This window comes from Haliaeetus leucocephalus, unplaced genomic scaffold (assembly GCF_000737465.1).
Source record: "Haliaeetus leucocephalus isolate CR32 unplaced genomic scaffold, Haliaeetus_leucocephalus-4.0 Scaffold751, whole genome shotgun sequence".
NCBI lineage: Eukaryota > Metazoa > Chordata > Aves > Accipitriformes > Accipitridae > Haliaeetus > Haliaeetus leucocephalus.
The window spans coordinates 16,517,019-16,528,928 of record NW_010973187.1 but is presented as its reverse complement, the minus strand read 5'-3'; the positions used below and the strand labels follow the sequence as shown (position 1 = coordinate 16,528,928).

General features: G+C 42.3%; 1 protein-coding gene across 1 annotated transcript in view; it reads right to left on the bottom strand.

The window, feature by feature from the left end:
- Nucleotides 1-273: 273 nt before the first annotated feature.
- PRKCQ (protein kinase C, theta) overlaps nucleotides 274-11,910 on the bottom strand; it is a 44,257-nt gene continuing 32,620 nt past the window's right edge. Inside the window, exons 16-19 of the mRNA XM_010581013.1 lie at nucleotides 9,369-9,507; nucleotides 4,909-5,097; nucleotides 1,979-2,107; nucleotides 274-627 (exon numbers count right to left, since the gene is read on the bottom strand). Of these exons, the coding sequence (XP_010579315.1) occupies nucleotides 472-627; nucleotides 1,979-2,107; nucleotides 4,909-5,097; nucleotides 9,369-9,507 (613 nt within the window). The 3' untranslated portion in view covers nucleotides 274-471. The remainder of the gene's footprint in view (nucleotides 628-1,978; nucleotides 2,108-4,908; nucleotides 5,098-9,368; nucleotides 9,508-11,910) is intronic.

Genomic DNA, 11,910 nt, shown 5'->3' with positions numbered 1-11,910 from the left:
TGGAGGTTACCAAAGCACCCAGCCTGAAGTCTTCCCAGATGCCCTCAGGCCTTGAGCAAACCACTTGTCCTTCAGAAGGAGGTGGGCCGAGGTGAGAATTGAAGAAATGGGCACTGTTATCACCAGAAGTTCAAATATACTTGTTTTTTCTTACAGAGAAACCCATTGACTGTGTGTTCAAGTAGTGGGGAACGTGTTTTTTCACTTGCTCATTTTCAGATGCTCTCAACTTCAAGAACATTGGGAAAAGAGAGAAGAGAGACCAGAAGATACCACAAAGAAACTTCATCATTAGTGAAGAGTGGCTGGCATCTGCTACAGACTGGAATAAGCTGGAAGCCTCCAGGCATGGTACAAACTTTCACTGAGGTGTTTTTCTGGTGGGTTCTTGATAAAAATAACCATGCATAGTATTCAGTTGACAAAGTGTTACTCAAACCATTACAGAGAATCCCTTCAGAAAGGCAGATCTCAGGAAAATATTTTCTCCATTTTAGGGTTCACGAAAGAAAAGTTGCTGAACATATTTTGGTCCATGCTGTTAATCAGCGCTCTGTCAGCACAGGACAGTCTAGGTTTTTCATTTAGAAATTCCTTGTCAAAGTTGCTACAGTCACTCGGAGATTTCTTCAAGAAAAGGAAGAAAAAAATTGATGTCAAACCACTAATATTCAGATATTCATTACAATGGTACTGGCCCTATCAGGCTGCTTCCTATGGGCTCAGCTCAACTAGTTGAGAGCAAGCTCAGCTCAGCCAGGGATCCCACAATGCATTTGCTCTTGGCCTTTTGCACTATGATTAGTTACTCCAGCTCAAACGATGTATAGTAACATGTCAAGCTGCAGTGAACTTCTGTCTGAGCTCTTAATATCCAGCAGCCAGTGCTAATCACTTGCTTATTACCATCCTATTGAAGTAGTAAAGGGAATAAATATGATATAGGAGGCTCTGAGCCTGTGATCCATTAATTCAGCCAGGCAGGGATGTTACAGCTTTATAACACAGCGGACTGGACCCATGAATTAAATAACACTTGTGAAGGACTGTAAAATGAAAGTATGATGCACTTGTCAAATTAAATTGTATTATTGTAATTAATAGGACTTCAATAGTTTAATAGGACTGTTATCAATAGTCAGGACTATCCTGACTTAGCCGACCACTTGGTTACCTGAACTGCTTTTCCTTCTTTACCTTCTGCAGTGCACTGAAAGGTAATCCTTACAGAATGGGTTGCACTGATGTGGTTAAGGGAAGGTGTTTTAAGTGGCATCCAGACCCCTGCTATGGTAACTGAGAAAGTGATGAATAATTTATGGTTTCTCAGGTGTGGGCATGCCAGACCTGGGCTTATAGCCATCAGAAAGTAGTAGTCATGATGATCAGGTCAGGCAGCCTAGCCAATAGACTTACGTACTTCACAATTATCTTTCTAACGACTGTACAATGAGTGAGGCTGTGGTAGATCCAAACTGTAGTTGGTTTCAGCTGCTTGTATCTGGTGTACACAACATACCAGACAGCCTGTGAACAATTTAATCTGCATTTGGACATTTAAGTAAGAGTCAACACTTTCCATTCTGATGGCCCAAGACCAACGTCCTCCATCTACTTTTAGTCAGAGAGACTGCATGTGCAGAGCAACTCCAGAAGATATAATCCTGAAAATTTGAAGGCATTTTGAAAGCCTTCACTTGGTGCCTAAAACTGTTAATTCCAGTGTGAAGCAGACATTTACCCACCTTTAAAAGGCTGACTCTGTGAATCTAAACAGGATTTGAGGTCTCTGACATTAAAAAGACCCATGTCTGAAGAGTTTGGACTGTGCCCCTAAATAAATGGGTTTATAACATTACTGCAGGTCCTGGCTTTGGTTTATTGCTAGCATGTGCTGGAGGGTTTAAATATTTGCGGAATGAATGATTTGGGAAAGAAAGACATGAGATGGTAGAACTGAAAGAAGATGCATCCTTACCACTCTTGGTTTGAAAGGAGGTTCCATCCTTCTTTCTTCTAAAGCTTCCCAGTTTATTTCCCGGAAAAAGGCATGCTGGCGGATGTTCCCTCTTGCTCCCAGTCTTCTCTCAGGTTCTCTCACAAAAAGCTAGAATGTTGAAGAAAGAGAAATACCTTAGTCTTTTATCAATAACATTGTGTTCATTAGAACTGTCCTACCAGGTAGGGGTTCAGACTTCAAACTCAAGCATGGTTGGTGAGAGTGTGAAGAACGTTCTACCTTACTAAATTTCTGATTGGGGAACCAGTTTGGGTTCTTAGCCTAACATGCCAAAACTGGGAGACCTTGGCCACATTTTTCCTTTGCAGGAGAGAGAGGACAATTTGCTACAGTGACAACAACATATGTGTCTGAGCATGCAAATATGCAACTACACAGGTGAAATATCTGGATTGCACTTGTAAGCTTTTGTCTGGACAATTTCTTCTTATCAGAAAATTTTTATGGTTGAAATATAAGCATAATTTGTGAAAATACTAGCCTAGACTATATGGAGTTGCATTCATCTCCTATACTTTTGGACACTTGGAGTGTCAGTATTTGACCCTTTATAATTAATAGAGAAAAACAGTCATCTTAGGTGCAAATAACCTGACCTCCTTTACACACTTAAAGATGAGATAAAAGACACTCTGGAAGTGCTCGCTTCTCTCCACTCACTAGCTCAGATGCTGACAACCATCTACTTTGTCAAAAGACGACTCCCCATTCAGATAGCTTGTGTTTGCTGCACACTGCAGGCTACAAGTCCTGCGGATGACTAATTCTGCTGAAGACAGAAGTGGTGGCATAATTTTTCACCATCACCTACATGCAGGTCTAAGCCCACTCTTCAGTTTAGTGTAAACACAACCTGTTCTGTAATAGATGTTTTTATGGTGATGCAGGAGCCATTTGGCTCTGGAAGCAGCTGAAGTATTCCTGGGGGAGAGTTTCAGGAGCGCTAAATGCTTCAGAGCTCCTCTCATGGTTTGTGAGCAGGAGGTACTGCTGAAGTATTGCTGTGTGTGAATAGTTTAAAACTCATCTTTATATCTGCAGCAAAATGTCTGGGGCCTCCAGGCCAGCTGGCCCATAAAGAACCAGATCCTAGATCCCTCTAACGTCGACGGAGAGGAATAGTGGCAACACTTGATAGAAGGTGACCTGAATACAGCCAGTATTTCCTACTCCAGAGGTAAGGGCAAAATTTCAAAAGCACTTTATTGTTGAAGGTCACCTCAAAATGGACTTGGGTTACATATGGTAGAAGTTTCTTGCTATGCTATTTGGCCAACAGCAAACTATTAATTCAGTTATCCAGAGCATACAATAGATACCATTCAGCAAAGAACTAATAGAAATATCTAATGCCAAAAGTGGCAGCAAAATAATCAGATGTATGGACCATTGAGGGCCTGTTTGAAAAAACCCCAGGCATTGAGTTTTGGTGAACACTGTGGGCAAAGCCTCACCAAAACTGAAGTGTCCTACAGGCAACTGATTACTCAGCAGTGCAGACTCTGTACATTAAATTCTGTGCTGATAATACAGGCGGTAAGCAGGGTGGAATAAGTAATTATCCAGAGTCAGTGGTAATGACAGTAGCTCATAATGGAGAAAATGGGTTTTTTACTAAGCAAGGAAGTTTATTGATTGGTATAAAGAAGATTACTACCTCTAATCCTGACAGAAGTACAGGTTTGTGCAGAAAGATGGCAGTGTATGTCCCAGAAATAGAAGTTCAAAATCTCAGTCTGCTACGGTATGTCTTCCTGAACAACTGCTTTTGATTGTTTTCATTATTATCATTTTATAGTGATACCTAAACATCTGAGCCCTGCTGTGCACAGCACAGATGCTAAAATTATCTCCTGTTCTCCTTTTTTTTTTTTGGTAGTGGAACGCTGTGTGTTGTCCTCTTGCTTAGTAAATGCAAAAGTCAAGGTAGGGACTGTAGGTCAAATATGACCAAAATCTTGTGATGAAGAAGTTACCTCACATCAGCTGAGCCATTATAAGCCTCTGTACATGCTCACTTACCATGCTCCATCTCGAGTTAAAATGCCTTAGCTTACAGATCATGTTCAACAGTCCAAAGCCCAACTGAGGGGAGGTAACTTGTTAGACTAGTCGCGATTTGATTGCATTTTTATCTTGCAACTCCAGAATAATTTGCATCCCAAGCCAGAAAGGCTACAATGATAAATGGCATGGGGCTGAGAAGGAGGCAATGAAAAAATCAGTGTATTAATGGACAGGAACCTAAAAGATGAGGAGGATGCCCATTAGGGGGAAACAGAAGTGTGCTCCACTCAGGAAGGACAATATGCATTCCTATGTAGGAGATTCAAAGGGCCAAAAATCCAGATGACTTGGTGCTACTAGCTTGAGTAGCTCTGCCACTTCAGGACACAGGCTTTGTTTTCCTGCTCTTTAGCTCAGTGCAAAGATGCAAAATATTCTCTACCAAAAATCAAGCTGAACACCAAAGCAATATACCCTAGATGTCCTCGTATCTCTGAGGCACAAGAACTTCTTCAATGCCATAATTATTGAGGATGTCACTGTAACCCTTAGTTTGAAGCCTGGCAGAGTATCTTTTTCAGGAGTTAACTTGCCTTGCACCTTAGGGATTGCTCTGCAAAGAAACTTATCTCTGCTGGTATCTGATACCCTGTGATACTGCTTGTGGATGTGAGGAGCCATCATCACAACTCAGGAGAAAGAAGACACAAAGATGGCCTTATGACTTAGGTCAGGCATGCTTTGAGGTCCACAGACAAGAAAGTGACTCTCTCTGGTCCTGTCACACTAAGTTTGTTTCTCTGAACAACAGCTGAAGGCGAACAAATCAAAGATGACAGTTCTGGCAAAAAGACTTTATTTCGATGTGTGGTATTTCTTACCTTCACCAAAATGTCCTTGGCATCCTTGTCAAGCCAGCGAGGGTAGAATGGGTTATCCATACGGATAGACTGGAAAAGCTCCTCTTCATCTTGGCCATGGAAAGGAGACTGGCCAATAAGCATCTCATACAGGAGGACACCAAAGGACCACCAGTCAACGGAGGTGTTGTACTTCTGCCCCAGCAAGATCTGCCCAAAGAGAGGAGTGACAAAAGACAGATGCAAAATGTCTGACGTGATTATTTCAACTTCAGAAAGGTTGGCCAGACCCTGACCTTCCAACAACCGCTTGGCACTGAGTGGGATAGCAGAGATGCTTCCCCCTGCCTGCAGCACGAACCAGAGCATCTGCCAGGGGTGCAGAGGCTGGGGTTCGAGGGGCTCCAAGTCTCAGCCTCACCTGGGTGCCAAAACAGTCCTTCACACTACAGATAACAGGTTGCATGTAACTCTTAAGTTACTCGAACAAATCTTTGCCTACCAGAGAGATCTCTAACATAAAAAGTGAGGCAAGTCATCTTCTGCCTGCTCTCCAAGTTATCCAAAGGGTTCAAATCAGGCTTGTGAAGTCCAAGAAGACAAATGGTCAGGCATTAGCATTTTGGGACTGATTTAACTCACACAAGCTTGTATTTTAAAATTACAAGTGTGGCAGTGTAGGGGTACTTTAGGACTCTCAGTCAGTAGAAATGGTGGGAATCTATCCCAGCAAAATCTGCCCCAGGAAAAACATGAGAAAGCGGTTGCTGATCTGTCCTCTTGAGACCAACTGAGTTATAGGTAGACAAATGGGCATTTGTCCCTCAGTCAGTCCATTGGTTTGTGCCTTTCTGTGTCAGCAACAAAGTGAAGGCTATATCCAGTGTGTTGTGGCCGGGGGGCTCACCAGGAGAGATGACCTCCCCTAAGAAGGGATGTGGCCTTTCCTGGTGGCCAGACACCACCAAGTTCTCAAACTTCCCCTCTGGGGAAGCAAAATTAATCTCACCTGCCTTTAGATATCTGTTATGGAGATACACAGAGCTGAACCAGTTATCATTACCACCTTTTATAGTCAAGGAAGAGAATCAGTCCAATTTTAGACATCCAGCTAAATATCTGCCTGCTGTAAAATACAACCCCCCTATTTGTCTCCTTTGGATATCAAGGAGTCTAGACAACTTGCTCACACACAGATATTTACATTGCAGATGTCTAAAGGTACATGTGATGACTATGATGTCCAGGATCCTTATCAGAATTTTAGAGCTGGAGAGGGGAATAGTTCATTTTAAGGCACAATCTTCACGCTTGAGCCCACAGCTTGGTTGCAGTGTGATCCCTTATACTATAGCCATGGTGTAGGTATCAATGACAAGCACTGGAGATGGCTTAATACCAGTGAAAACAGCTATCAGGATCAGTACATATGAAACTACGATAGTTGAAACATTATGATTTGGAGAGGTGATCTTTACTGCTGGCTCTGAGGTACAGTGGAAGTAGGTGAGTAATTTCTTGACTGTTTTCATACCTTGGCTTCATTGCTTGTAAATTGTCCCTTGGGCCCAGATTCATCTTATTGCCTAAAAGTTATGTGTCTTATTAATTTAGTTATCCAGCGTCTTTCCATCGTCGATGGAGGGAAAATGGCAATTTAACTGACTTACACACCTAAGATAGGAAGGGATGACTTGTCTTCTGGGATGCTTGTCTTTCTACAACACTATAAAGTGCCATCTAATGCCTCATTTTTAGATTAATTCTCCTCTGATGTACCTGTGGCATCTAGCAAAGCAGGACCTTAATATCAGAAGTCTAAACCCAAGCTGATGTAGAATGCTTATGAGTAACACCCTTGTCTCCAAAAATGCCAAAAGAGGAGGTAAAAAAAGGACAAAAAAGCTATTTGAATATAAGATGCAATATATACACTCAGAGCAAAAAAAAAAAAAAGGAATCAGCAAGACTTTGTAATATATTTCTTCTGGATCACTTATAAACAAAATCATCCCAACCTTTCCTTCTGAAAAGACACATTATTTTTATAAGGCTTTACCTCTTAAAGTACAAAATGTCTGGAAATTAAAATTAAATGTTTTATGACAGTCAAAGAAAAGATTTATTAGCTTTGCAATTCTCTGGAAAAAATAAATAAACTCAGCAATTTCATTTCAGGTTAAGGATTTTTTTTTTTTTGTCAAATATTTTTCAAAATAAAAAAATTGCTTGTCTGCTGACCCAAAGCCCCCTTATTTACACAGCTGTAGCCAAGGTTCTGGGTCTGTAACAAATTACAGTGCTAGAAGCTGCATTGAAATACTGACAAAAAGTCCAGTGCTCCTGCCTCTGGCAGGAGAGATGATCCATAAACTCTAGCAGTGCTTTCAATTTAGAGGTAAAATGCTTTATATGCACTCATTGAATCTCTAAAATAAATGATGGTGCAGAAATAAAACTCTGAGCTATTTTAGTCTTTCTCTTTTCTATGAAGTAAAATCACAGATAATGGATTATTACTTGGCTCTTTTTTTAGGATCAGAAAATAGCTTTTTTTTTTTTTAAGTAAAAGCATATTGAAGTGGAATAAAAGACAATTGTGGCTTGATTGCAGAGCACACTTACACCTGCTTTTAGGCAATACAAATCCAATTGATTTGAAGAGACCAGCCCTTGTGTCAGCAGTGGTGTAACCTAGATCAGAATTGAGCCCTTGGTGCACAGTAAAAGATCAATGAATTATAGTGGAGGGGAAAAAACCAAAAGCTTTAAAAGCTATTTGGAAAGTACCAATATCCATCATGGAAACACTAAAATCAGGAAATGGGATCTTGAAAGGCAAATAAATGGATTTTAGAGTGATGTTGGACATGATGCATGGATGACTCGTAGGTTCTTCTCTGAGCTGAAAAATGTTTTCTTTGGCCTCAATTTGCCACCTAATTAGTCAAAGCGTCTCCATAGTAAGATCTCTCATTGTGTGAAGTCACCAGGTTAAGGGAGCTTTCTCTTTTCTGGAGATATCTGGTCCAAAATATCTAAATTTACCAAAAAACCCCCAAACCCAAATCCCCCCACAAGTTTCTGTCTGGGGAAAAAATGGAAAGAAATAAGGGGAAGGGCTAAGGATCTCGCTATGGGCAAGCTGGAGTCTGGGGTCTGTGATGACCCAGTTTTATTGCATGGGCACATAGAGGCCAGGTTCAGCTTTTCTCCACCAAGTATCAGCAGATATCAACTGCAGAAGGAGAAGAGGAACTGTTGATATATTTTTGCATGGAGCTTGGAGACTGCCTCCATGCAAGCCCCAGCCTTCCTGAGTCAAGGGGACAGAGCAGGACCTCAGCATGAGCTACAATCTCTGCCTTGCCCTTGTCAGCTCAAGCAAATCCTGGCCCTGATACAACTCCATCGTCTCTAGTTTTAGAGCCTCCTTGGAGGCATGTCCTCCAGGGATGGGATTCATGCAGTGACGTGAGATGCTCTGGCACCTTGCACAGCCAAAGCAGAGAAGCAGGTAGTCCAGAGCCTAGTTAGCAGGTCAGGTCCCAGTTGTCCTCCAGAGAGCAACACCTCTCCTCTGACTGCTGGCATTTCGAGGGTGAAAATCAGGATGTATGACCGCTCTCTTGTTTATGTCTCCAAGCATCTCCACCCCTTTTACAAGCAGCTATTGGTTGTTTTTTATCTTTACAGACCTTCAAGCCTGTGCTCAGTTTTAAGGTTATGCCTCTGATGGCAGAGCCTTTTCAGAGCATATAGTGCCTTATTCAGCTCTGGGAGGATGCTCATGATGCAGGCTGTGTTTGCAGCCAGCTAAGAACCTGTCTGAGTAAGGGAGAAGTCCAAGTTTATGGGTGCCATCCCTATTCAAGCATCAGAGCTTATCCCAGAGGGAAGGTAAACCCCCATCTCTGCTTTATAGTGGATCCAGCCTCTCTTCTCTATCTAAAGGGTGGTTAATCAATGAGGAGGGAGAATCACCTCCAGGTGGGCATTTTGTCTCACATTTCTCTATTTTCTCACTCAGGTTGTGATGAACATCATCACTTAGAAGCGCCCATAGCTCCCTACCAGCTATGAAGGAGCCTGTACAGCCATAGAAGCCTACTGTTAGCTAGCTAGGGAACATGCTTCCCATTCCTCGTGCTGTTTCTGTCCCTGAATTGCAGACCTACCTCTTGGTGCTTCTTCTGCCATGGCTCAAACTGGATTTTCAGTAGGCATTCTGTTACTTGGTTAAGCCAAGCACCACTTTCTTCCCAGGCCCATTTGCACAAAAAAATGAGTTAGCCACAAAAATAGGCAATGCCAGACAGCAACGCCGACTCTGAGTCAAACTGAAATCCAGTTTCTAGCCTGGAACTATTCAAAAGCAGGTTATTACTCTTTGCACTCTCCACCACTGACTGACAGTCATGTCTTAAGACATGTTTTCTCTCCAACAGAAGCATGCTGAACTCCCTGGACTCCACACCTACCTCAGGAGCGATATAGTCAGGAGTCCCACAGAAAGTACTTGTCTTCGCATCCCCAAACATGTTCTCCTTGCACATCCCAAAGTCAGCAATTTTGATATGCCCCTCATTGTCCAAGAGGACGTTGTCTAGCTTCAAGTCTCTGTGGAGGAAGAGAAGGAAACCCCTTCTTTAAAGTGTTGAAGAGCCACAAAAGTTATTTCAGCAGGTTACACTTATTAACTTGCTAGCTGCCTCTGTGTAGTGCCTACATGTTGCAATTACAAAGGAAAGTTGAGGGCCAAATGAGGAGCTGCTCTCTTAGACTTCAATATCCCTCTTCTTCATTCCTCCTGTCCCAGCACTGATTCATTTGCTGGAGAAGAATTTATCCAAGGCATCTTCTAAAAGCTGCCTCCTTCGAGGATGCAGAATAGTGAAGCTAGAAAGGGCTTCACTCCTGCCCTAACACAGCCTGGAGCAGGTGAGCAAGAAGGGACCAACTAATGCTCACTTTTTCCTTCTCTAGGAGTCTCAGTACTCTCTCTGAAGCTTCTGCCAGATGTCCCTCCCAGTGCAGGCTCTACAAATGTTGGAAGATGTAAGGACCCGCAATCCCTGCATGGCTTGCAGAGGGTCAGAATAATCCCAGACATCAGCAGAACACCCACCACTTTTTCACTGCTGGGCTGCACTGTTTGAGCCCTGGGGATTTACAAAGCCCTTCACACACAGCTGCCAAGATGTTGTCAGAGGTTTCAGGCTCTGAGCTACTATGGGAAGGAAAGAGCCCAGAGAGAGAATAAAAGGAAATGCATAGAGAAGGAAATAAAAGCGAGTGAGCTGATGAATCATGGCCATTGATGGAGAACAATGAAGTCTTCACGTGGGAACAACGTCTGAAAGTAGAGGAAAATATATAGAGAAGGAAAGAAAAAGGAAAGAAAGAAAGGCTGGCATGGCTTCTTTGTTAATTTTTTTAATATCTTACCTAAAGCTTTTGCTTTTCATTGAAATAATGACTCAGGGAGATGTTTGGATCAGTGATGCTGCACTTCACCTGGGATGTAGGTAGAATTTGGGTTACCTGGTCTCAGAGCACCCATGTTCCTGCACTGCCTATCCTGTGCTATCATTCACTGTTCCTTCTCAGGGCTCCCAAAGCACCCAGACACAACATTTTCTTGTGTCCACAGCTGAGGATAAAATTGGTCTTTTCCAACCTCTACTGCTTCACAGCCTACATATTTTTTCCACATCTCAGGCAAAAGTCCTAACCATGAGGCTGCAATATAGCTACCCTCCCAGTGACAACTCTTTTACAATGTGGTTTTTTCAGAAATGGCTCTGACTCCCTCAAAGAAGGTATTTCTAATGCATGATGTTCCCGAGATAATCGCCGACAATTGCAGGAAAGATGGCTGTTCAGCCTCCCTCTATGCAAAGCTCCTTGTCTTGGTTCGGCCAGGTCCCAGTCAGGGTGGGGGGACCTCCCAGTGTCTACATGCTAAATTGTTGTCATGGGGAAATTGTTCATTGCTGCTAGAATATGGCCCAAGAAAAAGTGGGAGTCATCAATCAAAAAGAAATATAGAGACAACCGAGACATTTGCCTTCCAAGTGGCAGACACTCATGTTGTCACAATTTCCAGCTGGAATGACTTATTTTAGTTACACCATTGAGATCAATCTCTGGCTGCCAGCACCGCTTTTATTCATCTGGTAGATCGAAGCAAAACAAAAAGCCCATCACCTACAGTTCGCTTTCATTATTTTGATGAGTCTCAAACTCATTGGCTTCAGGGATTGGAGTTTCTGCCAAAAACGCCTCTGCTCATTCATTAAAATTTAAGCCAACATTTCCAAACGTGGGTGCATGAGACAGAACAGCTGGATTCATTATTCTTACTACATCACAAGTGATGTAGTTTCAAAAATGATTTCTATTCACTTTCCTAAATGCTTAGTTAGCTCTGACTGAGATGCTGATGGCTGTGCGTTCTCAACTGACCTCGTTGTCATTGTCTTCAATAAAAAAAGGAAAAAGGGGTAGGACTGGTTAAATCTTTTCTCTCCAAGCTTGGTATCCAAAGAAATGCTGCACAGACTCCTGGGAATGAGCTATTTCTTCCTGTCCCCGATGTCTAGCTATCTCAATTTGCCTACATCTCCCAAGGCTCCAGATTCTAAACCTCTCTTTCCTTTCATAAGGAAGCAGGTCCCAAAACCTGACACACCACTGGTGTAGAAATTCCAAATAAAAATATAAATTATAAACAAAATGTCACCATTAACAGTCCTGCCACAAAGTCACAATATCCTGCAGATATTTTTAATCAGCTTTTCTGAGAAGTCTGAGTAAAAATGAAGACATGGCTAAGTGATATGGGCACTTCAGAAAATGTTTCCTTTCAGTCATCCAGAACAATAATTAGAGCCAGAAACTTGCTGAGACCCCAGAGATCATCTTAGCTTTATGTCATTGATATTGATCCCATGTTTACGCAGTCACCGTCTTTGGTCAATAAAGACTATAAATGGCTCCCACAAGAGTACTAGTAATTAA